At 42.1% G+C, this 26,049-nt stretch overlaps 3 protein-coding genes across 5 annotated transcripts in view; 1 reads left to right on the top strand and 2 right to left on the bottom strand.

Moving 5' to 3' along the window:
* The window catches only part of Nox (NADPH oxidase), a 34,241-nt gene extending 17,395 nt beyond the window's left edge, over positions 1–16,846 (bottom strand). The window contains exons 1-2 of one of the 3 annotated variants that reach the window (XM_066303192.1): positions 15,720–16,846; positions 13,576–13,895 (exon numbers count right to left, since the gene is read on the bottom strand). In XM_066303192.1, coding sequence (XP_066159289.1) covers positions 13,576–13,895; positions 15,720–15,855 — 456 coding nt within the window. In that variant the 5' untranslated portion in view covers positions 15,856–16,846. Of the gene's footprint in view, positions 1–5,256; positions 5,402–13,575; positions 13,896–15,719 lie in introns of those variants that run through there. The other 2 variants (XM_066303201.1, XM_066303210.1) reach the window with 2 other exon arrangements.
* A 2,284-nt stretch (positions 16,847–19,130) lies between these two features.
* On the top strand, positions 19,131–24,245 carry LOC136338688 (serine protease easter-like). Its single transcript, XM_066281324.1, has 7 exons — positions 19,131–19,418; positions 19,472–19,693; positions 23,011–23,142; positions 23,196–23,304; positions 23,362–23,564; positions 23,621–23,754; positions 23,911–24,245. The coding sequence occupies exons 1-7, from the start codon at positions 19,358–19,360 to the stop codon at positions 24,196–24,198; spliced, it is 1,149 nt and encodes a 382-aa protein (XP_066137421.1). The 5' UTR covers positions 19,131–19,357; the 3' UTR covers positions 24,199–24,245.
* On the bottom strand, positions 19,689–22,579 carry LOC136340035 (odorant receptor 45b-like). The gene is given in 4 exon segments (XM_066283753.1): positions 19,689–19,993; positions 21,438–21,542; positions 21,607–22,046; positions 22,159–22,579. Coding segments are annotated over 4 exon segments (1,149 nt in total). The 3' UTR covers positions 19,689–19,810.
* Positions 24,246–26,049: the final 1,804 nt, after the last annotated feature.

The following is a 26,049-nucleotide window of genomic DNA, read 5'->3' as shown; positions in this document are numbered from 1 at the left end:
ATGAGAGGCGCTTCCCCACGAGGAAAATGAGCAAAATAGGGGCACGCTGCTTCCCCGGAGCTCCGGTTGCTCTGGACGTGTGCTTCGGGCACGTGTGTAAATTTCCCGTTCGTTCTTAAGCACTTTCAGCAGTCGCAGATCGCAACAAACGATCTTTGCTGTGCCGCAAGCAGAAGCACCAGCGTCCATTTTGTCCTGCTCACTGTGCAACGTATCGTTCAAATTTGCGAATTTCCGCAAGCAAAAACAGTTTCAATGCTGAAGCTGCTGGAGGGGACGGTTTCCGGGAAAAAACCATCCAAAGCCAATGACGCATGCAAATTTGTTGTTTATTAATTTTTAAATAATTATCTCTACTGCACGTTTTGGTGGACGCGTTCAAAATTCATCGCGGAAGACCGCCCGCGCGTCCCGCATCGGTTTTTGGACGGAGGCAAGCTCGGTCGAAGCGACTCGTTCCGCGTCGGCCCGTCCACCCCGTCAAGGGACATCGCCGGCTCGCGGGACAACCTGTACAGTATAATTCACTTTATTTGAATATCCACTTTTACATCGTATATTTTCGCACACGTAAATCTCTCGCTAATAACCGGTATTTGAATGCAAATAAACAGATATATCCGCAAAGTTACGGCTGATATTTATCGCCGCAAGAAAAAGCAACTATAAGACGAAATAAATATTCTCCTAACAGTTATTAATAATTCTCGGAAATCGCGATGTTTTGATGCCGCATGGTATAACTCAGCCATTAAGTTATACGAAATCGTTTCTCTTAGATATTTCGATAACCCAAGGGGGCAACAACGGCCACGTCCGTCGCTCGTTTTATATTCTCGCATGTGTGAAAAATTTATAAATTGGACTTGTCACAAGTATAAAATATTCATCCGTTAAAGGTGTATCGATAATTGCCGGATTTTTGTAGTCAATTAATGGAATATGCCCGGAAATCGCTCGTTCGGCCTGGAACTTAATTCGCGATTGCCTAATTAAATCTTCAATCAATTAAAACTAGCCGTGGCCGCGCAAGAAGCGACGGGACGAGTTTGACCAGCTCCGCGGCTTGGTGAGGGTCCACCATCCAAACATTTCTTCCCTTCGTAGATCGGTTTTCGAACAAAAAGCGACGATTCCAGTTTCGGTATTAAATTTATCGCAATTTTAAACAACTGTTATTTATGGGTCCATAAATCTTGCATGCGGCTCATCACTCGCTTAGCGGATTGATTGTAATTGCTTGTCAATTAATAACGTGATAATACACAGGCAAAAAGATGGCAAACGCACATCAACGGAATTGGTTATTAGTGTGCTCGATTTATGGGCTGGCACGTTCCATCGTCTGTTAGCTACGGACGATATTGAAACTGCGCAAGTGATGAGAATGGGAATGCCAAAAAAATGACAGAAATCAGAGAAAAAAAGTTAACGTCTTAAATTATTTTTAATTTTTTTATATTTTTTATTTTATTTTTTTTTTATTTTTTTTTATTTTTTTAATATTTTTATATTTTTTATATTTTTTTATATTTCTTTATATTTTTAATTTTTTTATATATTTTTTATTTTTAAATTTTTTATTTTTTTATATATTTTTTATTTTTTTATTCATTTATTATTACTTTCTTAATTTATCATTATTGTTGAATCGAAATAATAGCGATATTTGAGCCTTTACACAAACGCACTTCGTCGCAATCGACTCGACTCATTTCCGCCAATCTCCGCCGGTCCGGCTTAGGGCCCAATCTCCTCGATCAACAAGCGCCACACTCGGCATTGTCTATTGCTTTTCCTTAATGACAATGGGAGTTTTTCGGTACGGGCCAGTTTTGCCGTTCGTTGTGGTCGGGGAGTTCAGTAAAAATCATTTTCCCTTTTCCGCATCGACTGCTGTTGAACTAACAATTATCGTCGAATTTCCACGCCGCGACCCCCGTTCAAAAATCGCCCGTCCGCGCGCCCTCCGTTTAGAGGTCGAAGGGACGCACCGGCCCCCGGACGGGCCCTTGGCGCAGACCCGTCCCAGACCTTTGGGTCCTCAATCGCTATTAATTGCAGTTGCGCAGTCTTTTCGTTCAGCTCCGTGCAAATTCACTTAATTTCTAGTGTTCGGGGTGAATTTTTAGTGAGATTCACTGACCGGGAATTTTTTTCTCTTTTAACATCCCACACTAAAAAAAATATCAAACTTTGTATGGTGCTTATTTGCAGAAATCTTTGCGCCCCTCTCTTTCAGTTTTTGAGTGATCAAAAATGGCCGAATTTCCCGCATCCTCCAATTTTGAGAGCTGCTGTTTTCCGATCGACAAGAGTTACGCCCATGAGGGCCATGGAGGCTCTCAGACGGCGCTCTTGCTCAAAGCTCTAAAATTCCCATTTTGAGACTTCCAACGGTGATTCTCCAAGCGGGATTTGCGAAAACTGACAACCTTCACCAAATATTACGTAAAATTTTAAATTTGAGATATTGAGACTCTGCTATTCCCCTTAAAACACCCGGTATAATAAGCGATATATCGAAAGTATTACTTGGTAGGGTTAACTTACTTGAACCCATCTATCTTGGTTTAAAAAAAAAATTAATTGACAAGGACACGTCGTTGATTCGATTTTAACACGCTTCTCTCTGGCTCTTGAAAACTGTATTCTTCCTTTAGAAATATAACGCCCTATGCGTTGTCGAGCGTTACCAACCCAGCAATTACAAGCAATGATTCCTTAGCCCGTTTTCCAATAGTTGCCTTCGCCATTTTCTCAAGGATTTGAGCCGTCAAGGATCAGCGTTATCCGAGTTTTTGACAAATTTTTTTTTCGTTTAGGTTCGCGGCGCTAAAACTCTACTTTCGCATATAGAACAGCTCGTGTATGGTGTAACTTTTTATAACTCGATTCTTATTATAATTAGGTAATTTATCTATAAGAATCAACCTATTCGAGGTCTTAATTGTCGAGAAATACGAAGATTAATTAAGCCTTCAATGCTCGTTGAAGGCAGTTTGCGATATTACTGTCCTCGAGCGATGGAAGTTTGACTTTCGGTCGACTTCCCTTAAATTGTCTTGAAATTGGCTTGGGCTACCTTGAAGCCGCAGTGAATTAGGCCGCATTCGCCAAAAAAATCTGGAAATCCAGTCGTTTCCCGTCCTGGAAGTCATCACTCGTCGCACATCACTCGTTTCTTCCCTGGTGAGCGACAACGTAAATGCACGAAAGACCGTGTCGGCCTTATTGCTCACTGCTCTTTACTATCACGATACCTTTAAAGGTAGATACGTAAGGACGCCATTACGAAACGGCGACGAAAGAAATCGATCTCGTATTTTAAGAACAAAGATTTCACAAATGTTTATATTTACTTTTAAAATAGATCAGATTTAGTTTTATGATCGAGTTTGACTGTTCTGGAATCGGGGACTTTTTGAAACAACAAACACGCAGTCTAAAATCACGCGGGTAACAATAAACTTTCCGGGATTCCGCGCTTTCCAGCTTCGGGAATTCCAAGAGGCGCATCCACGATGTTACACAATACGTTTAATTTTGTGCCACTGAGGCCATTTCAATAATGAATAGGAAAAAAACCGATAATGTAAATGAACCTGTTTCGGGTCAGTTTGCCAGTCGGCCACGAAGGAGCCGCGTTGGAAAATCGAGTGCATTTTCTTCTGTAATTGTGGAAGCAGTTGCACAACTGAAGGCAGCTCCTGATAGATGGAGGACGCGTAACGAGAGAGCGTTGACAGTGCCCGAACTGTCAGCCAATTAACAACCACAACCAAGATAAAATGCGACCAACCATTATTCACCGTGTCAGAACCATTAACAATCCAAAAAAGGATATCTAGTTCTAGTTGATCTAAATATTTCGACTTAGTGCGGAGGAGTCGTTCGGTGAAGGCCGAACGTAGATCTGAGACACTTCGAAATGTCTCAGAGACCGCTCCGTAGAATAAAACGTCTAAACTATCTTCTTAGTCATTAAGTTCAAGCTTTAATCGGTAGTAAGTGTCAAGATTATTATTAATTGCAATTGGTTCATTAATTAAATTCGCAACACTCCCCGAGGCAGTACCACAACGTCGGTATCGGCTCTTTGAATCGATCAAAAGGTGCGTACTCTTCGTCTATCTTATATCGTAGTCCCCGATATCGATTCTTCGAATCTAATTAACACGCTGCTCGTAATACGATATGTTCGAATTAAAACGTGACATTGTCTATTTAGAGATGAAAATTAGATTCGCTTTAATTAAAGCGAAGTAATGAGTTGGAACGAAAATGTTTTCGCTCGCTGCTATCGATTCCAGGAGATGCGAATAAAGTCGATATCGAATCGAATTTAATTGATGTTGTCTTTTGTGAACGCGTGTCACAGCGAGGCCGAATACGTCAAACGCAGCTTTTTGGTGGCAGCAATCCGGGACGTGGAAAGACCCGCTACCGTCGCTGGATGCGGCTAATGAACCAACGAGCCTAAAATAAGTATCGGCCCGCGCGAGCGACGCGCGCAGGAACCCTTCGAAACGAGACGGAAGAATCCTCGCCCGGTGGGTTCATCCAGGAGGAGTGGACGTTTCCAGCAGCATCGACAACCATCGTGAGGAAGAATTGCGAGGAAACTCGCGACAACACTCGAAAAACTACGCATTAATTCGATAAAGATTTCAGTTGGACGTTAAGGCGAAGATGCAGATGCGCTCATAAAACCACATGAAATTCGAGCAATTGATGGTTACGCACTATGAAGGTAAATTCCGCACGTCTTGTAATACCGCTGGAGACTTCAATTTGAAGCGGAAAACTACTGTAGGTTTCGAAACGTTGGAATTTCGATTCGATGTCGAATTCAAAATGCGGAGGCCTTCGTGAAAAGAAATCACAAACCGATATAAATGATTTCGAGCATTGAGAAAAATTCCTGGTGTCCCAGGACGCCGCCGGACGTTACATTTTTTTTTACGTGTATAATACTGAAGATCTCAAAACGGTGAACTTTTAATTTGTGACCTAAATCGAGGTGCAGGAGCGACCCAAAAGTTAATCGAAATTTACGCAAGTTTTGAGAAATCGCGATGGGCGCTCAAATTGAAGTTTTCTTGACAAATTGGCGCACATGAATGCATTCAGGTAACTTGTCGGAACGTCTGGGAGCGCTGCTTAAAAATGGATGAAAATGCCCCTAGGAACGATGTATAATGAAGAAAACCTCCCCAAACACAAAATCTCTTTGGCAAAAAATATGAAACTTACGTAAAATCGACACGATTTTATGTGCCCTTCATAACGCGCACCAAATACCCCCGGGAAGGGCCTCAAAACACATAACGACAAATCTATTAATGAGATTAATACAAACTTCAACTCTGTACACATTAAAAATTTACAAACCGATGCAAAGCAACAAGCCAAAAATTCACATAAAAACTACTGAAAACGTTTAGCTCGGTACAAACGAGGAATAGCGAATATTTAACATCAACTCATCTGATCCGATCTTGTCTCTGTCCTTGTCTGACTTGCAGAGCGCGCCTTCGCTAATGAGACAATTATACACATTTTTACCTTCGTGTTACAATTATTTATCATTTTATGTTGAACATTTATTTCTTACGTATCGTAACGAATATCGCCATTTCTTGTCGAAATTTGAACTTTCCCCATAAGATTTTGAAGAGGGTCCCAATTATGTATATAAAAGGTTCGCAAACAACTTCAGTTCATTAAAGTGAAAATAATGATAATACACGAGTCCTACGCGTAACGCTGAATGTCATTCTAATTTTTTAAAGCAAAAATAAACACTTTAAGGTACCTGCTGCTTCGACCAGGTGCACTCTCAAGAGATTCAGTCACGTACAAATCTACATGTTGATTTTATGGTCACTAATTAAATCTCTTATTTAGGTAGTAACTGGCCGTGGTTTCGACATAACACATACATATTTATTAGCTCGAAATGGTCCGAGTCTATCACTTGTCCGACTAGATTTCAAGGGCTTTTTTATTTTTCTGGTACAAAAGAGTTAGCCAAATCCGAAAGTCAAAAACCATTAAGACGACACGGGCCGCACGCCTCATTAGCGGTCGAAATTGGCCATTTTCACACATTCGTTTTCGTAATAAAATTAAACTAAATTGCTTCAATCATCTCTAAATAAGGATTTAAAGCTAGTGAGGGATTTGCGCTGCCGCTTTAATCTAATAGATTCCCTTCGGTCCATACAACCATGGAGCGTTTTACGATCATTAAAGTGTAACAAAAACGAGGACATAATTCCCTCTGATGCCATGTCCATCTTGATCTTCGATCCTGTCAAGCAATACAGTTCACCAACGGTAACTCGGGTAATTACTAGAGTCCTGACAGCTTTACGAACATGTTTACTCAAATGGTCCCAAACTAAAACTTTTTAATTGATTTTACGGCTCCATTAAACCCCTAATAAACGGTGATATAAACTGCAGTTTGGCTGATGGAACACCACGCAAGCGAGACTTAATTTCAATAATTATTTACAAAATGTCTTCCGAATGGGAGAATTCTATGCAGGCGCGACTATAGGGCTGTTACCATATCATAAACTGCTCCAACATGTCCATTTACAAAGGCAGAAATGAATTATCATCGTAGTAAATTCATGACCTGGGGCTAACGATTTTATCATCGCAGTACATGTTATACATAGCGAAGAACAAGACTTTATTAGGCCTAGATATTTCAAAACGTGTTGACGGCAATAATTGATAATAATTAAGAGTTAAAATCTATAATACACTCACCTTAAACGACTTCAAGTTTTTATTGGGATTATTGAACATTGCAACTTTCAAATCGGCCATTTTTGGGATAAAATCGTGCGTATCTTGAACGCGATTGGTTAGTTTGAATTGGTAGGCGCAGCGCCGGCCAATCAGCTTCAAGGAAATTGACGTTTGGTCTAAAATGGTGTGTGGTGGAGCGCGGTCTATTTTTATTCCATAGTCGCCATAAAATCGGCTCATTAGCATATTTAAAACATTACCTGGTTTACGTGAACATGGAGAGGACATAAAGGGGGGTTTTCGGACTTGCGTTTGTGACCTTAAAAGTACGGAGGAACGGCTGGGTCAGTAGAAGTTTTCGACGATCACAAACAGGAGGCTTCTAAGTGGTGAGAGAGCCGCTGTAAAGAAGAGGAGAAACCGCGCAGGGGCATACTGACCCAAATAGTAGAAATAAACGCACTAAGAACGCGAAGTAAATCAGGAGAAATGCATTAACGGGTATTTTCTTTTAATCAAATTAGAAACTCGACTTCTGTGCAGCTCAACTGACAACTTCGCCTGAACGCGCCATCTACATTTGACAAGCCGCAAAGTAGATATGCGGCACCGTCGACACTTGAAAACGAGAGATCGTTTTCCCGGTGAGTTTTTTTTTAGATATTCGGAATTTCCATTAGATTTCTAGTTTTTCCATTTAGATATTTGTGAAGAGCATGGAATTTCACGGAAGTTTCGCGCAGGGACTCGCTCACACGAGGTATCGAAAATAATCTATTTTTTAAAGGTCCGAACGTGACCTAGAGCTTTACAATGCTCACGACGTTGAACCAACGAGGCTCTAGCAGTATCGACTAAAGAGCGTTCTTTCGAAGAGAAGAAAGTGCGCGCGCTTAGGTGCTGTAATTAAAGAGTAACGATTTGTAAAATTTCAATTTTCATGATTCATTAAACCGTTTCTCGAAGAGAATAAATCTTCCATTCGACATAATATCATGTCGAACCTGTAAAATTGAATTAACAAGTAAGAGTGCAACACATTTTTATGCAAATTTTCTACATAATTTAAACTAGAGTCGGTAATTTGAATTTCAAATCTTGCGTGGTTCTTCTTTGCCGCGTTCTTTAAAAACTCAATTTCGCAAGCAAGGCATGACTTTTAGCGCTTTCACAAAGGCCCGAACCCTAAATTATCTTTAATGGGTAATTACGCAAGTGTTCCCCTCTTTCTGAGAATTTCCAGAAGCAAAAATCGGTGGCCGATGGTCCGGATATTATCGTAAATTTAGCGCCAAAGGCCCGCAAGCTAGAAGCCCCACATCGGGTATAATTTTGTTTCGAGAAGAACTGGGATAAAGCGGCATTAAACCATGTTTTTTTATGACAATTTATGGCATTTTACGACAATGAAAGATAAAAATGTCCACTCTCGGCGCCTGCAACGTCGCCTTTTGATTTATGCCCTGAAAGAGTTTGTTAATTGCAACGAACTCCTTGCCGGGGAAGCAGCGGGGCTTCTTCCTGTACTTTCAGCCGTTAACCCACAGGATATTTTTTTCATATTTCTTTTAACCTGCACTGGCCAAGACCAGTGCAACGGAAAAACTTATTCTGTCTATAAATTGTGTTTCTGCTAATACGTTAAAAAAGACGCACAGCTTCGGGGTTTACTTTTTCATAGTTCACACGCGTAACTGCACTTTGCCGCACAGATTCCTCTGTTGCTCTTTAGAGAAGTCCGAATCAATCGTGAAAATCTAACGAAAACGTTCGGCAAAATGGACTTTTGCATTCCAGTGTCGGCGTTCCAGCCTTTCCAGCTCGCAACTTGCCCAATAAAAATGTTCCAGGGAATAAGGGAACAAACCCTTAAATTTTTCGTAAGTGTTTTTATATAATAAACGGGCATGCGATAAAGTGGTTTTTATTTTTTATCTCGCGAACGAAGCGAGATACGATGAATAGTTAAGAGGCAGAAAAGTGGTAGTTTTAGCTATTTCATCTCGAAAACTGTCTCAAAAACTCAACGGCGTCCAGTCTTTTAACGATAAATTTGGTTAAGGTGTCCATCCCTGCCGCGACTGAACTTGATCGTTTTAATCTGGCCGCGGCCAAACCAGCATCTTGTCACCACAGACAACGCTACCAAATTGCAAGGAAATCGGTCGAAGGATATTTGAATTATCACTCAAAAACTGTTATTAAAAATAATAATAACACCCTGTATCTTAGAAACGACACATTTCCGAATCTACGTTTGTACTATGATGAACCACCCTGCATATAACCTTCAGCATATCTCGTTTTTCTGCATTTGAAAAGGGCATTTTATAATAAATCTAATTTAAGTCTTTTTGACCGGAAGTGACCTTAAGCAAAGTTCAGTCGAAGGGTCGAAAGTGGCTTTGTTATGTTACAGGGCTGGGCGGAAGTCCGGAATAAAATTAATGTCTTATCAAAACGCTGAAGCACAACCTCTTAGCTGAAATCCTACCCATACCAACACCAAAACGTACGTCGCGTGTGGGTTCGTTGGGCAGCTCGTGAATATGCGATTTTACCGTACCTTTTACTTCCTTTATTAATGCGGTTTTTGCGAAATTTGAAAAAAAAACCCTTTCAAAAGGGAAAAAAATTACGAATACCCTTTTAGTCCTATCTAGGGTCATTTAACGTAGCAGATACTGAGAACGCTCTCCACCCTCCACTTGGCCTGCTCCCAGGTACCGGTAGATCCCGATAAAAAATCATATCAAACAAGCAAGGAGGTATTCAGCATATCGAGATGTATTTCAAAACGCGGGAAAAAATGCTGGATTTTTTGTGCCTGGTTTGTTGCCTCGGTAAACAATAAATTTTTTATTCCCTTTTAAAGCACAAACATGTGGAGGTTGGGGCTCACTGTCGCCTAGGAGTGTGTTAACCAGGAGGTGGCGACGGAAGGGGGAAACTAAAAGGAATTTCGTTTACTTTAAAAGGGCGCGGGGCAACATTAAATACTGAGGACTAATAATGGAAGAAGATCTACAGTGGAAGGGGCAGGCTGAGCGTGTCCAAACCAAAGCTAAAATAGTAATCTGGGCCCCAAACTGGCGAACGCCGCGAATCGACGGTCCCAAACATAGCAAAAGGGAATTTCTGCACAGCGTAAGTGCGTCAATCATCACGCGCGGATGGCCCCGGAGGGGGGACTCAAATTACCAGAAATACTGGGCGATTCGAGAAAGTGGCTCGCCTTTAAAACTTTTTCGTTTTTAAACTTAGAAAGTTGGAATCTGGGGGGGGGGGCGCACGAGAATAGAGCCGATTGAATGACGTAGTACTTCCGGTTTGACCGGAAATGACCCGGACTTTCGATTCGTAAATGTGATGCCCTGTGAATTTTTACTTTTTTTGGGAGTCCAGAGGTCGTTTTTAGTCCAAAAATATGTCGTTTTAAAAAATTTTTAAAAGAACATTTGAAGGACAAATTTCGGTACAATAGCGGAAAACTGGACGACAGAGAAGTGAGAAAAAACACCATAGAAAAGTGGCAGAAGGAACGGAGGGAAAGTTGCTGCATGTCGTGGATTTTAGGCGGAATGTGCACTTTTATCGAAAAAAAAAAGATATACTAATTTCAATCGTCCCGAACATTGGACAAAAACCTGGGACAACTCTGCAGCAAAAGGTCTAACGAGAAATAGTTCAAATAAAAGACACTGATTTTCTGAAGGCCTTCAGGGATCCGAAGAAAAACCGCGGAGTTGCCGCTTGAAAAACAAAACGTCCTTGGGACGACCTCGAAACGACGTTTCGGCCACAAGCCACCATCTTCGTGACGTGTCCCCCCTCCTCGCCGGACAACATTGTTTTCACGCAACGTCCCGTTTTCTGGCAATCTTCAGTCGCGGCTTTAAATAGGACACCCTGTATAAATAAACATTTCGACGTTTCCGAACGCCGCGTTCCGCTGGGCCGAATGTCAATTTTCGCGGAGCTGATTGGCCGGAACGAGATCTACGAATTTAAACTAACAAATCAGATTAAACTGGACGCATTATCTCGTCTTTGTACGATCCCAAAATAAAACCTATTTAAAACTAATTATCTGGGGAAATTGCTGAAAATAAAATCGAAACGGACAATTATTCTTAATTTCTAAAGCACGTCGGAGCGATTGATGGTACCTCTTTGGCGCGATGGTACCGCCAGAAATGAAAATAATTACCTTCTTACAAAGTATCTAGTTATCGTTTTGGATCTGGACGTTCATCGAAAATTACCGATTTTTTTCGATGGACGGACTTACTGAAGAGTTGATGGTTATCTATCACTCGAATCAGTTCCGTCGAAACGATTCTCTATTAATGAATGACTCGAGTGATTCCCAGCCCGTCTCTTTTCATCCGGCTAATGCCCAATGATCGTATTTTGGCAATAATGTCGTCATTGTCAAAAAAGCTCTCCGCTCAAGTAATGAAGAAATCTCCGAGATTTTTCTGTGATAATTACGGCAATTATAGAGCCGATCATTTTATTACGCGGATGATTTGACTGACTAGTCGTCCACGAGCGGTAATCGCGGTTTGATTTGAATTTAACGATTCTCACTTTAAATATTTTTTCAAGTGATGATGATAATGATGATGATGATGATGATGATGATAATGATGATGGTGATGATGATGATGATGATGACGACGATGATGGAAGACCGACGCCACCAATTCGAGGACAATCAGAGACGCGTCTCGGTTCCGCGGGGCTGCGATCGGGACCGAACTCGACTCGGCGACAAGGGAAAGGGAGAAAAAATATAGTCCGGGCTCGTTCCCGGGCAGATTTGCTTAAAAGAAGAAAAAAATGGAAGAAAAACGTGTTGCAGTTCTCGGGGGAAATCGGTCGTGCGTGGAAAGCGGTGGAATTTCGCCGAAAAACGCACGAATGGAAATTAAATTTCGAGAAAAAAAATTACAACTCCCGAGTTGACACGGGTCAAGGTGCGCGACCTTCCCCGTCGGGAAGAGGGCCCTTTGGGCAGCATTTCTGGAAATTCAAATTCTCGCCTCTTCAAAGTAACAGCAGCGCCGATCGCTCAAAAAATCCTGTTGTGACTACTCAAATAGCTCAGGACCAGTGGAATGACCGCGAAACTGATTTCATTCCGTATCGATCGTACCAACTTCTACGTACCTTAACTTGTTTACGTAAGAAACGTGCTGTTTTTATCATCAGGATAATGCGACGGTAGTACTTTGTTACGGTAAACGGAAGAGCATTTTTCTAAGAAGTGCATTATTTACTTTAGTGTTTTTTACTCCCTGATTAAACCGATTTTGGCGTGGTGCCGCTCGTGGACTGCGCACCGCATCGGAGGCTCTTTCGCTTATGAGATTGGGGGGAGTTCGGCCTTGCCTGCGGGTTGTGCTTCACACGTAATGGAAAATAACGCACGAATCGGAAAAACAAATGACTGTCTACAGCTGCCGAATTTGCATTTTTTTCAAACGTTCGAAATCTCCAATGATTTTTCAAAAAAAATCTCGAAAAATCACAAAAAAAGTTTGTTAATCCCTCGCCATGTGCCCATATGCCAATTTTCACCTTCCGGGGATGAGTTGCTTTTTTTGCGATTTTTCTTCTATTTCCGCACTTGCGAGCTGTTCAAATCGTTCAATTTTTAAAGAAAACGTTCAGGTTACCTTATGGCGATATTTTTACAAGTGGCGGTTGACCAAAAATCAGATTTATCGACAAACGACCGACCTTACAGGGTCGCCGACCGATTTGATCACCTCGGAAATGCAAAAATACACAAAAAAAAAATCAAATGAATAAATAAAATTTTTGCGAAAACGTTGCGAATTTGCATACGAAAAGAAAATGAGCCACGAAAAAACTTCTTCCTTTGCAATTTTTTAAAAATTTTAATAAACAACGTTAGACATTAAAAAACAATTGCAAGTTGTTAACGAGCATTTGTTTTTCGATGAAGAAAAATCCCTTACGATACGAACGTTACGGACGACACTGTAGATACTTAGCCTGGGAGCCTACGACGACGCCCACACCTAGTCACTCTACAGGGCCTCTCTGAGAAATCTGTACAAAATTCCATCGCGAATTTCTAACTCTATTCGGTGTAACTCACTACGGACATTCCTCCTTGGGATATTTGAAGTTTAAAGTTCGCCGCGTGTCTCGAAAAATAACTTTAAAGTTTATATTTATACACGCAGTAGAGCAAAATAAATAATAAAAAATTGGTAAAATCAAAGAACATGAAGATAAAAAAAAATAAAAATGAAGATTAATTGAACATTATTATTTTTTCGTTTTGACTGTGCGAGTAAATGCGTATTTCGCAGTAATTTTTTTCCATACAATTTCAAATATCCCAAGAAGGAATCGCGGTGACTTCGCACCTTTCCTGCAAAGAATATGGGGCAAAAACGTGAATTTAGTCATAAATAAAATTCATACCGGGCGATAGAAAAAGTTACGCCCTTTTAAAAATAGCTCACCTAGCGTTGGCAGTGCCCTCTACAATAAGCGCCGAAAATGCAAACGGATTCCGATTTCCCGCCCCTAAAACGCCCCCGATACGCCAATTTGTCCAGATTACTACGTTCAAACTAAATAATCTTTGTTTTAAATTTTTTCAATCTTCACTTTAACGTCCAGAATTCCGAGAACTGTCCACTTTCGGCTGTTTTAACAGAACTCCGCGGTGGAATTTTGCATAGACATTTTAGAGACACCTTGTATAAAATAGAACACACTTCGCGTCTCCCGGAGCTGCCTCTCCTCCCACTAACCACTTACCTTTGACTGCAACAACCTCCTAAACGCCTCCCTCGTGTATTTGCTCTCCTTATTCACCACCTCCCCCGTCATGTTCAAGTGCGCCAAGTGCAACCTCTCCCTCAGGTTCTCTTCCTCCATGCTGCTCATCGGCACCAGCGATTTCCTCCTGATGATCGTCCCCTCGTCAAGCAATTTTTCCGTAAACTCCGTAAAGTCCTCTTCGACGGTACCAACACCAATGGAACGTTTCGACTGGCCATTGTTGGACGGCGGTTGGTCTTTAATTAGATTTGGAGTTTGAGTCGTGATGGTTTTCGTTTCAGCGATGGCGGACGCCTCTAGAATGTGATGGTCAAAGGGAATTGTAGTTATTTACGGGCCGAAAGTGGGAAGCGTGCGTTCGGGGAAGTAAACGGCAGTTTCTTCCCTCGTTTCGCGGATAGCGATTGTGCGGCTTTAAGGCTGATTCTAGGGTGAAGTGCCATCGGTTCGGAAATGAAAAATATTCTTGATTTCTTTCGGAATCGACCTACGCTAATGGCTTTTATGCAATTTTGTAGAATAATATGTTCCTTGCAAACCCTGAATTTTGCAATGTCATTATAGTATAGACAGGGCGGTACCACACGTGAATCAATTTCATATAAAATAAGTACCAAGAATTTTTCAGAAATTCTTAATTTCGTTCACAATCGGACCTACACAAAGAAGTTTTGTATCATTTTCTAGAGTAGCATGTGGTTTTCCACCTTCTAAGAGTTATACGCTGGTTACGATAAGGACGAGGTGGTACCAGCCCAGAAATATAGTTAAAAGGAAAATTCACAAAAATTTTCGAAAAATTTCTCTAAGGATCAACCAACTCCATTACTTGTGCGATTTTATAGAGTCGGATAACCTCTACTAACCTTGAAATTTATAATCATTTATATTATAAACAGTGGCATTCCAAGCATAAATTTGGCCAAGTGCCACTGCATTGAATCAAGTACTGTACAGGGTGTTTTAGTTTCAACCCGCATAACCTTAATGGCGTGTTGAACGTCCAAAAATGATACCAGAGCGCCATATGAGCCCATGTCCGATGAGGCTTCTGTGGCGGACACGGGGGGTTCGTATTTATTTAAAAAATGGAAAATATTAAATTTCTTCAGGAAAGGCTCGAGACTCTTTAACAAAATTTTGGAGGTGTCAACTAGAAACGACGCATATTTTTTACTGGAAAAAAGTGTTTTTTAGCTTCTCCAGGGGCGTGTCCACCTCCGTGTTGGGGAATATTTTTCCAAAAAGGGCGGTGCGCTACTGATTTTTCTGAAAATGCAAACCATTCTTGAAACTCTCGTTCAATTCTGGAGAAGCAGTCTCTCTTGGGATTTTTCGCCCGACCCCCCGTTTCCAATAAAAAATAATACATAATAATAAATAACGTAAAATAATAGGAATAATAATAAAATCATTTTAATGCACGTTTACCTGTTAACGTTAATTTCATACCCATAGGAATTGATACATACTTACCTTTTGACATGAAAATATCCATGGATCACGCTTATTCTTAAAAAAATGCGATGGATCATGTGCCTTTTCTCTGAAAATTCCCAGTAAAGCGTTAGTACCATTACGCTCTAACTATTAAGTTAAATCGTGCATTAAAATTACTTTAATTACTTCACTTGAAAACCGTGGGCCGGGTGAAAAAAAATCTCAAAACAGTCTATTCCTCTAGAATGGAACGGGACATTCGGGAATAACTTTGATTTTCAGCGAAGCCAGTAGCGCACCACTTTTTTTGAAAAAATATCCCCTAATATGAAGATAGATGCGCCGCTGAAGAAGCTAAAAAAAATTTTTTTTTTTTTGGGGCAAAACGTCGTTTATAATCGTCAATACCTCAAAAGTGTCCTTAAAGAATCTCCAGCCCCTTCAGAAGGAACATAATATTGTCCATTTTTTAAGTAAATCTGCGCCCTCCGTATCTTCCAAAGGAAGCCCTTTTGGACGTCGGCTAACGTAGCAAACAAGTATTACTTTAGACCTTCAGTGCGCTATTAAAATTACGTGGGTTCAAACTGGATCACCCTGTACACATTTATTTGGCAAAATTCCACAACTCCGTTGCTGCACCAATACGTCAGATTTCGGTTAAAAAACATTAAACTTACCTTCGCGCCCCGCTCCATCGACAATAGCTGCTTCTTCTGAGAGAGTTCCATTTGGCAACACCACGTTAATAATCACGTTCCCATTTTCTCGAATAACACCCTCCTCACCAACCCCCACTCCGCACTCACTGGACATTTTCACAGACGACTTTCATGCGCACTGTCACCTGTCAATTACTTACAGCGGAATGTGAGGTGCTTTTAGGCAGTGTATCACTGGTTCTCGCGGTCACTAGATTGTTGTAAAAGAGTTCGCGCCAGCAGCAGCGCGATGGGTTAGTACCCGTCAAGTGGTACCGTCGCTCACTTGTTTTTCCGCTCAATGGGGTCGCGATTCACTTTTGTTTCGGCGCTGGTGGTGGTTTGGCTCGATCAAGGTCGCGTTTGAAAGGGGAGGTACGCTATTGGTACGGATCGGAGGAATTTGGAAGGGAGGGGGCGTCGGTTCGATCGTTTGTTAATTTTGGCTTTTTAGGTCAATGCAAGTGTCTGGGGAATTGCCCGTTTTGAGGTTGGTCTAAAAATCGCTTTTGTCTAAGGTTAATCGTTTTAGAAAGGCGCAATAATTGTTTTCAATGGCGATTTTCACCCTCCGGCTTCGATTCGAGAGCGACAAATGACGGCTGATCCACTGTCAATCTTTTCGCCGAAAAACTGATTTACCCTTCCATATAAAGCCGCGTCAATTCGTTATACGTCAATCAATAATAAATCAGGGTCCGTCCCCACATAATTACTTTTCATATACAAGTCGACTTGGAATAATGTTCGTGTAATGATCAACCATTTTAAGTGTCCTACAGAGGAGTCCGAAGTGCCTCGTCAGCCTACACTTGTGTCTCTCTTCGCAACTGACAAATACCGATCACGTGACAAGTACACAGCGCGCCGCCATTGGTCGGGTACGATCATCACAAATCGCTCACTTATGAAGGTTGTAATCGTCCAATAAGGGGGGCTGTTAATGATCGATTTTACGTACTTGATAATAACACGAATAATTTTTTTTTTTTTTAATTTAAGTCCACGAAAAAACTGTACACGTTGTACATAAGATACATATAGTTTTCCCCTTTATCGTGCTCTTTCCATGGTTGCCAAATCGTTACTCCTTTCCCGCGGGACGCTCGTTCCTTCGTGCGCGGGACTCTGCAAATAAGCGAACATCGTTGCGCTCCCTCCCGTCCCGCCCGGAGCAAACGTCAAATTTACGGTAAAAATTTGGAGAAAAATCGATTTTTTTATGAGACTAAAGATTAATTTGCCGCGCACGTGGCGGCGGCCCGTTCGCGACTGTGCCGGGCTGAAAACAGGTGAAAATCGTCCTTTCAAAATTCGATTCGATTTGACATTCCGGCGATATCGGGATCGTGTGTCTTCGACGGCCCGAAGACGCACGATAGCTGGAAAGCGAACCCGGACGGGGGCTCGTTAGATATAAGTTAAAAAAGGCTCCGACGTAGACCCTCGTAATATTTTCATTATTCAATCCAAAAATTCACGGGATTTTTTCGAAATTTTGACGAATGAAAAGCGATATTGCAGGCTTCGACTGACAAGCGCAGTGAGAGAGAGAAAGAGAGACCGACTCATCTCCAGGTGCTCAGCGGAAGGATACACCACTGGTTAATTGGAAATGAACCCCCTCGCGTGCATTTGCGATCTGAAAGTAGCGCTTCGCCGTGACACAAAAACTAAAAGCGATATCGCGTAACATTTCATACACCCTGTATAACATGATACTGAATGATCTTATGAAAAGTAACGATCCGTTTTAAACGATCATTTTTTAACGTGTCCACCAACTGGTTCGGTTTTTTCTTCACTTTGGCGAGTGTGGGACCATCTTTGACACTCGATTAAATTTCAGTTTTGGTATTTATTTATTCCCAAAGAAAAACAACGATGACAATTGGCCGAGCCGGTGCCTTAACTCTAAGGCCCATCGTTAATCATCAGGTTTAAATGGGCGGCAGCCCTAGCCTCACGCTCAATAGCGTTTGTCTTGTGTTTGTCCAAACTGAAGAGCGGCCCGGCCGTAACGGGTGCCGTAGATGAACCAAAATGCGAAGTCATATTAGAAAATGAAAAGTTCGTTCGTAGGTCTGCCTTAATCGGAAGGCATGGAACCTGAAATGGCTCTTGTGATGGCTCATTAGGTACCATTAATTATTAAAATTCGTTTAAGTAGTACCGGTAATCCTTGTAGAATTTAGTAAACGTTGCAGTGTTTGGCCTTCCTCAGGGCTATTTAAGTACGAGACCGACCCGAAGAACGACTCGATATTTCGGAAAAAGGAGCAAAAACATGTCGGAACCTGTGACGTTACACCTCTTGGTTTCCGGGATGGGGAGCGCAGGCTGGCGAAGGCCGGACCCCAATCGAAATAAAATTATTCCACCAAAATGTAATTTCACTCGATGCTGATCCAATTCTTTCTCCATGTGGGAAGAGTTCACCATCGTTTGATGAGAAGCAGTGGCGCGACGGGTCCAGGCTCACATCTACGAAATGTAGTTCGCAAGAAGGAGACGGTTCTCCGCACCCCCCGTGATTTTGTTAAGGGTTGCTGGGTTAAAAGAACTGGGCTAAAGGCTATTGAAAATTGCGCATTTTACGAAATAGAGTCTCCGCAACCTTACAACTTTTAAGAGAAATATTCTACGCCGCTGCGATTTCGTTCGCTACCAGCCCCACTCTCTTTTTATTTCGGGAAAAATTAGGAGCTCGATCGGGCGAGAGGCAGTGGCGTGTTGGATCCTGATCTCGCTCAAACTTAAGGAAAAATTGCAAATATTTCGAAAAGTTCGCATCCCAAGAGAGAAACGCTCCAACCTGGACCAGTCTGCCAACTTACAAAATCAAAAATACCGGACCGCACTGTTATTATACGTTTAAACAATCCGAACCATCGTTTCGTTAAATCCACACCTTTCATTGCTGGCAACAGCAACACCGCAACCTTCTTTTGTTTTCGAAATTTCCTTAACTTAATTCGCATCACGTGGGGCGATTCATAGCGTTCCGCGTTGCCAGATTGTGAAAAATCTCCTTGCCGATGCCGGGATTTGTCTAAGGACCGATCACGTGAGGCATTCGTTTGCACGGGGTCACACAGGATGAGGCGAAGTTTCATGTTCGATATCACTTCGGAGGATTTTAATAGCCACCGTATGACCTCATCGACGCGTGGACTCCTTTATAATCTTGTGGGTTCGCTGAAATCATTTAAAACCGCATGATAATAATGGGTTCAAACCTCAGTGGGACTCGGTGCAAAACCGCCCATCTTGTGCATATCGCTGGTATTTACCCGACAAGTTACAATCATAATCTCTTCTATGCAAAAATCGACGGAGATTAAGCGAATTAACGAGCAACGATTAAATAAACAGACGATTTACTATGCTTATCTAGAATTTCCAAGGTTGGCCAGTACCCGATTAAATACCCGTGGTACTCTTCGATAGTCAGTTATGGGTCATGTGCAGCAGAAATAACAGCAACAACCCGACGTAAACACTTTTCTACCATCATCATCATCATCGTCAGTTGGGTTCCAATGTGTCCTGCCAAGAGGCGACGATGTTGCTGACGCAGGCGAATTTTTGAAAGCTGGTTCCTAGTATTGACGATCATGTATTATCGTACCATTGTGCTCGTGATTTTCGCTTTAAGCCCTCAACTGTGCATTACACGTACGTATTTGATCATTTATCAAGCAATTAACAGGTCAACTACACTATAACAGAGCTCGGAGACTACTGCACGACTCCCCTCTCACAACAAGGAGAATGCATCTCTTTGCTCAATTGTAATTCACTATACAACATCCTGAAGAAACGTCCCATCAGTTCGTCCGACGCAGATTTCCTCAGGAGATCTCAGTGCGGATTTGTAGGTACCACGCCTAAGGTGTGCTGTCCCATGGGAACCGATGAGGGCGCCAACACCCGGGAGCCCTCCAATCAAGGTAGGCAAATGAGGGATTACTCGTCTGTTGGGTCTACGTTGGTGTAGTTTTTAAGTAGAGTGAAGTAGGAATAGGACCATTTGAGTATCTGAAAACCGAGTTTTATACTGTGGTCGTTTATTGAGAGGGATTTAACGAGCGTACAGATACGAAGGTGGGGAAATCGAGAGTGGCAAGCTGCAGCCCCCTGATCTGCAGGGGGCGTTTGCTTCTTTCCATTAGTATAAATAGGGTTTTCCTGACCTCAAAGGCGTGCTCGTTCCAGTGCGAGAGATAGCAGCAAGTGGTGATTTCCGAACTCTGTCGAGAAGAAAAACATTACAATAAATCACGATAATAACGTACCGGGTGATTCAAAAAAGTGGCTCGTCCTCGTGACTTTTTTTTTTAACTTCGAGGGTGGAAATTTGCCGGGAAGCTACACGAGAATGTGGCCTGGTGATTGACGTTAATGGCGTTTGAGTGGCACTTCCGGTTCGACCGGAAATGACCTCAACTTTCGATTTTTAAGCGTAACGCCCAATAAACTTTTACTTTTCTGGAATTTAGAGGCCGTTTCTAGTCTAAAAATATCGTCGTTAAAAAAAAACTTGTAGTTTTTTCATGTCGAGCTACGCCACTGATTTCCGATTCGATTTCTTTGTCTTCACCGATAACGAAGTTGTCGTCTTCGTTGGCGTTTCTCGTTTTCATTTTATTCACTCATTTTTTTAAGACAGTGGCGGCCCCGGTGGCTTCTAAGTGGGAACCCTTGACGAAATTCTCCAGATGCTAAGGGCGTATCAACTTTTTCACCTTCGGAATAATTTCGCATTTAAAAAAAATTTAATTCGTCTGTATTTTCGCGTCTCTACAGAATTTCTACAGGTAGAAATATCTTATTATTTTGTTCTGTCATTTGGGAGGCGGCATCTATTTTTCATTGCGCGACGTATGTTCATTTCAAAATGAACATACGTCGCGCTTGGTATCGGAAAAATCGGGAAAAAAGGATTTTTTAGAAAATCGTAATGGGCCGCCGTGTTGCTGTTTGAAAAACGGGAAAAATTGTTTTTCTGCACTTCAATTGCTTCTAAAAGAAAAAGTACTCGATAAAACGAGAAATTAGCATTTTCCCCACATAATTCTAACCTGAAATCGTGCCTAATAGGTATGCCCCAGTGGCATAGCTCGACATAAAAAAATATACGATGTTTTATGGCATATTTTTAGACTAAAAACAACCTCTAGATTCCAAAAAAGTAAACATTTTTGGGGCTCCACATCTAAAAATCGAAAATCGAGGTCATTTACCGTTAAACCGAAATCACTAGATAAGCATCACGTTCATCGATCGGCTCTATTTTCTCATAGGTTCCCTCCAAATATCAACTTTCTAAGTTTAAAAATAAAAAAATAATGAAGGCGAGCCATCTTCTCGAACCACCCGGTATGCACGTGAGGATCTTGGTCCCCATGCAAACTGCTAGGTCGGTAAAATCGAGGAAAAATTGCGAAATTTCGAGTTCAAGAATGAACCATTTTAAAATTCGATAAGTTCCAATGATTTTCGCAGAACTAACAGTCGATAATACTGAGGACAACTGCTGAGGTCAAAAAAGTACGTACAGGGCGTCCAATTTAAAAATCACTTTCTTGAATGGTAGAACGTTGGTGAGAGCAAATTGGAAATTTTTAAAGTGTCGCAATGTTACACCTGGAACATTCGAAACTTGAAACACACTGTATAGCAATACGTAAGTACCTCAGTGAAGACATAGTTGCCGAACCAGCAGTACATGCCTAGCTCTGCAAGCATGGTCACCATGTAAACTACCAGAGATATCGCTTCCACAGACAGTGGCTCGACCTGATATATAAAAAAAATAAAAAATCACGAATTTTTTAAGCGTAATCCGGTTGACACAACGCACAGATAAAATCAGAATTCCTGAGTTGCAAATGGCCACAATGCTCGTACCGAGCTGCAACAAGACGTTCACCGAGAACACTTCTAAGAGGCACTTGACGTACCTGTGAAATTACCCTGTAGATATTTAGGAGCTAATTAAAATGCTCGAATACTTCTCGATGTCATTGTAGTGCTCACAGCACTCGGTCAAATAAACTAGGGTCATGGCCTCAGTGTTTCCTCCCAGTTTCCTCACGTTCTCTTCCGTATCCACGAGCTTTTTGTTGAGGATCTGCAGCTGCACCGCAGTCACAGAAATCATCCCCACCATGAGTAAGTCCACAGCCATGTTATCGTAAGCTGCGAACCCCATGGAGACCGACTCGAACAGATAGAACGGGTAGTGAAAGGGGCCGTGGCGGAAGTGCGGGAAATCCAGAGGGAGACTCTCAGCTTCTATCACTATTCAAAAAATGAACGAAAGCGTTTTGAGTCGAGGTAACTTTATGGATCATTTTCGTCGTTTAATCATCGTTAAATAATCAAATGGAACTACCTCGGCAAAGTAACTTACCAGGAAACAAATTGAGGAACAGAAACGCCATATTGACTTGCCACCAAAAAATCGTCTGCACAACGTTCACGGTTTTCCGAAATCCTGACCCGATGCCCTCATAAACCTTCTCGTACCTCATGAAGCTGTCCATCTCCATCATGTCCACCAGCTCGAGCAATCTCTTCCTGTTCTTGGACAACATGCCGATCTTCAGCAACGAGTTTAGAACCGAAATCAGATACGTTAGGCTCTCGGACAGCTTCACGAAATTGTCGATGTGGCAAGCCGCGTTGTAGCTCAAACACATCGTCAGCAAAAAGATGTTGAGGATGGTGAAAGCACCTCGAAGGTTGTAGAGGAGGGAGCCGTCCTTGGAGGGCCATATGCCCGTCTGTTTGAGGATTTTTTCCGGAAAGGCCAAGAAGTGGTGAAATGACATTCTGGGGGAGAGCTCGATGTTCTGTGCATCGTATTAGTTAATGTTCGTCGATGGTAGAACCCCTAATTAGCTGATTTAATTGTGAGGAAAATGGGTTGAGGGGGGATATCTGTGTTTTGCCTCGTTGGCAGCTCAGAAGCGTATAATTAAAAAATCTATAGATCTGAATATTTCAACTGCTGCTTCGTATTAGTAATGACCAGAAATGGAAATTTTCACATTACCTCTTGAGCAACGTTAAAATACCAACGTAAGATATACCGGGTGTATTCTCAAAGACGTGGCCGCCGTTAAACCCAGATTTTAACACAACTGATCATTTACGTAAAACAGACGCGGGTCTTTCCTGCTTTCTCCGGGATAATCCAGAAGTATTCTCACATCTTTTAAGTAATTCTGACTTATTTCAGCGAACCCTTTATGCGTTTTAGGTAGTACTATTCAGTCCGATCTCCTTCCGACCACCGACGTCTGCGGCATCGGGACCGTAAACCGCATTTATGGAGGGGAAAAGGCGCAGCTGGACGAGTTCCCCTGGATGGCGTTGGTCGAGTACGAGCGTCGTAAGTTCTCCTAGAAAAATCAAAAAGTTTTCTAAACCGAAGTTTCCTCAAAGCTACTGGTCAAAGGGGTTTCTATTGCGGAGGAGTGCTGATCAGCAGTCGCTACGTCCTAACTGCAGCCCATTGTCTTAAGGGAAAAGATCTACCGCCAAACTGGAAGATGTGAGTATATGTCTGTAATTCTTTAGCACTAAAGGACCTCTCTTCGTTATTATCTAGAATCAGCGTGCGTCTTGGGGAATACAATACAGACACCGAGGAAGACTGCATCACCACCCAAGATGGGCAGAGACAATGCGCTCTCCCGGCTATAGATGTGGCCGTTGAGGAGCGAATAGCCCACGAGAATTACAATCCTTTCGACGCGAATCAGTACCACGATATCGCTTTGCTGAGACTTATCAGGAACGTTAAATTCTCTGGTACGAACATAGACGTGAGATTTTTCACTAGAGGAACGTAATGGATGCAATTGCAGATTACGTGAAGCCAATATGTTTACCTCAAGTGCCCACGTTGCAGAGCAAATCGTATGTGAATAAGAATCTGATAGTGGCCGGATGGGGAAAAACCGAGAACAGCAGTGAGAGTAAAATTAAACTGAAACTCGAGGTTTGTCGATAATATTTTCCAGACCCGAATCACTGAGATTCCACCAAATTTACCGAACGCCTGTAGATCCCATAAGTTTAGAAATAACCGTCATGGTTTACATCATTTCCGTGTGAGCGACCTCCTGGCAAAATAAAAATTTCAATCTTTTTTCAGGTTCCAGTCAACGCTCAGGAGACATGTTCAAGGACTTACAGCCAAGCCAATGTTCGCCTGAGCACGGATCAACTGTGCGCAGGAGGTAAGAAGGGACGCGATTCCTGCAGGGGCGACAGTGGTGGTCCCCTGATGACCATGGACGCCACCCCCGATGGGGAAATCAATTGGTATTCCATTGGGGTGGTGTCCTTCGGGCCCTCACCCTGCGGCATGCAAAATTGGCCCGGAGTTTACACAAAAGTCGCCAATTATGTGCCTTGGATTACTGGAAAATTGAAAGCATAATTTACGTCTTTTTTTATATATTTCTTATAATAAATTAATTTTGAAAATGTTTCTAAACCTATTGCCCCAAAGTCAATTGAGAGGCTCCAAGTTCCGTCGGATCTATGGGAGTTTCGATATATTTCCTACATGTAGGAAATTGTTTACAAAATCTACGTACTTTACGCGACAATAAAGTCCATTAATAGCCAGGACGGAGCGTGTCACTGGAAACGCATATGTTGTTGCAAGGCGTGTGTGTTGGGTTGCCGATCTTACAGAGCAAAATCTATTGCACTCGGTTAGGAACAATGTGGAACTTTTATATTGCGGTGACAATCAGGACAAATATAAATATAAAAATCGAATTAACATAAAGATTTAAAACGATTAAATACAAATATTTGTGAATAGAGTTATTCATTATTGTAATCGTCCCAGGGGCTCGGTGATATCAGGCATCCACCTCAAGTAATGAGTCACATTAGTATAAATAGTGCGGACAATACCATAGTTTTTTGTGTCGTGAAGAACTATGCCGAATAAAAAGTATCTGGACGAAAACCTAGGATGACGAGCATCACTGAAGGCCCCCCAAAGTGTCCCATGCAGAAATCCTTGCCTTTACCTATTTGACTTGAATCGAAACTCTTTAAATCTTGATTAACAAAGGTAAATTACCAACGCCTATGCACGTCATCGACTCGTCGATCATGCCCTTGGGAAAACTCTTCTTGCAACGGACATTTGCACGTGCATCAGTTTGATAGGGACGTGATGCTGCCTTGCACCGTCTGTGCCCCATCCGGCCACTTCAACTGAGTTTCCTGATGTCATGTAGTCGTCCCTTCATTTGGCTACAGTGCCTCTTGATGGGCAGATCGGCGTAACAACGTCTACAACGAGACTTTATTAAGACTTCCTTTAGTTAATTTGGGTTAGTACCATTGAATCGAATCAGGGCAACTAGCTTAATCAAAGCAATATATCCCCAAAAAGGCCCAGGGCACCCTCCTCATAAACCTCGAACTTCATCACTTCAGCCGTATCGATGTCTTGTACGGGAGGAGCGCACGCCATATACTCGCAATGGACTTTTTCTCAGAGATAATTTTCACTTACTCCCGCCTGCCGGCTGTGAGAAACCTCAGATCTTACACTCACACATTGTGCTTCAAGGAGCGCGACAAGCGAAAATTGACCCAAGGAGGCTTCGATGCTGCCAATAGCTCGGATCAGCCGTTGCCCCAAAGCCGCATTCCACAGTAGGGAGGTGCCGCCAGTGAGGCTGCCGACCAGTGTATAAAATTGCAGAAAACTGTCGAAAATCGTTTTTTTTTGTACAGTTCTGCTAATATTCTGTATTGTACGGACGATTCTCGTCAGTGAAGTGACAAAAAAAAACGCGCAGTAAATCGAAAATGAGCTTTAAGTGGGATAAAATACGAAGGAGTAAGTTTTTCCGAATAATTGCATTTACCATTTCTTCAAGAAATTCTATGTGGCATGAGCGGTCTCGAGAGCAACCAACAATACACACCCCTCCAAAGCGCATTTATTCACTCTGACATACGTGTAAAGTCGTAAGTCTTGCTCTCTCTGACTTATTGGGAAAATGTTCAGGTTCGAAATCTCTTGACGATTTGGGTTATCGCCAATTTTTAATCTTATTAATTTTAGCACAAAACAGAAAGGCGGTTCAATCCCAAACTGTTTTTGTTGGGTAATTTCCATCCCTCACGAGTATTGACTTACACAAAGGCAACTTTCCGCGAGCAAGAGAACTAACACTAATAACACCTTACTCCCATACTTGTCCATGGTGGCTGCGGCTTCAAAAGCCCATTCACCGTACAAATTGAATTTCTTGAA

The sequence above is a fragment of the Euwallacea fornicatus genome, chromosome 1 (genome assembly GCF_040115645.1).
Source record: "Euwallacea fornicatus isolate EFF26 chromosome 1, ASM4011564v1, whole genome shotgun sequence".
Lineage (NCBI taxonomy): Eukaryota > Metazoa > Arthropoda > Insecta > Coleoptera > Curculionidae > Euwallacea > Euwallacea fornicatus.
The sequence above is the reverse complement of the archived record's forward strand: the minus strand, read 5'-3'. Positions and strand labels throughout refer to the sequence as shown.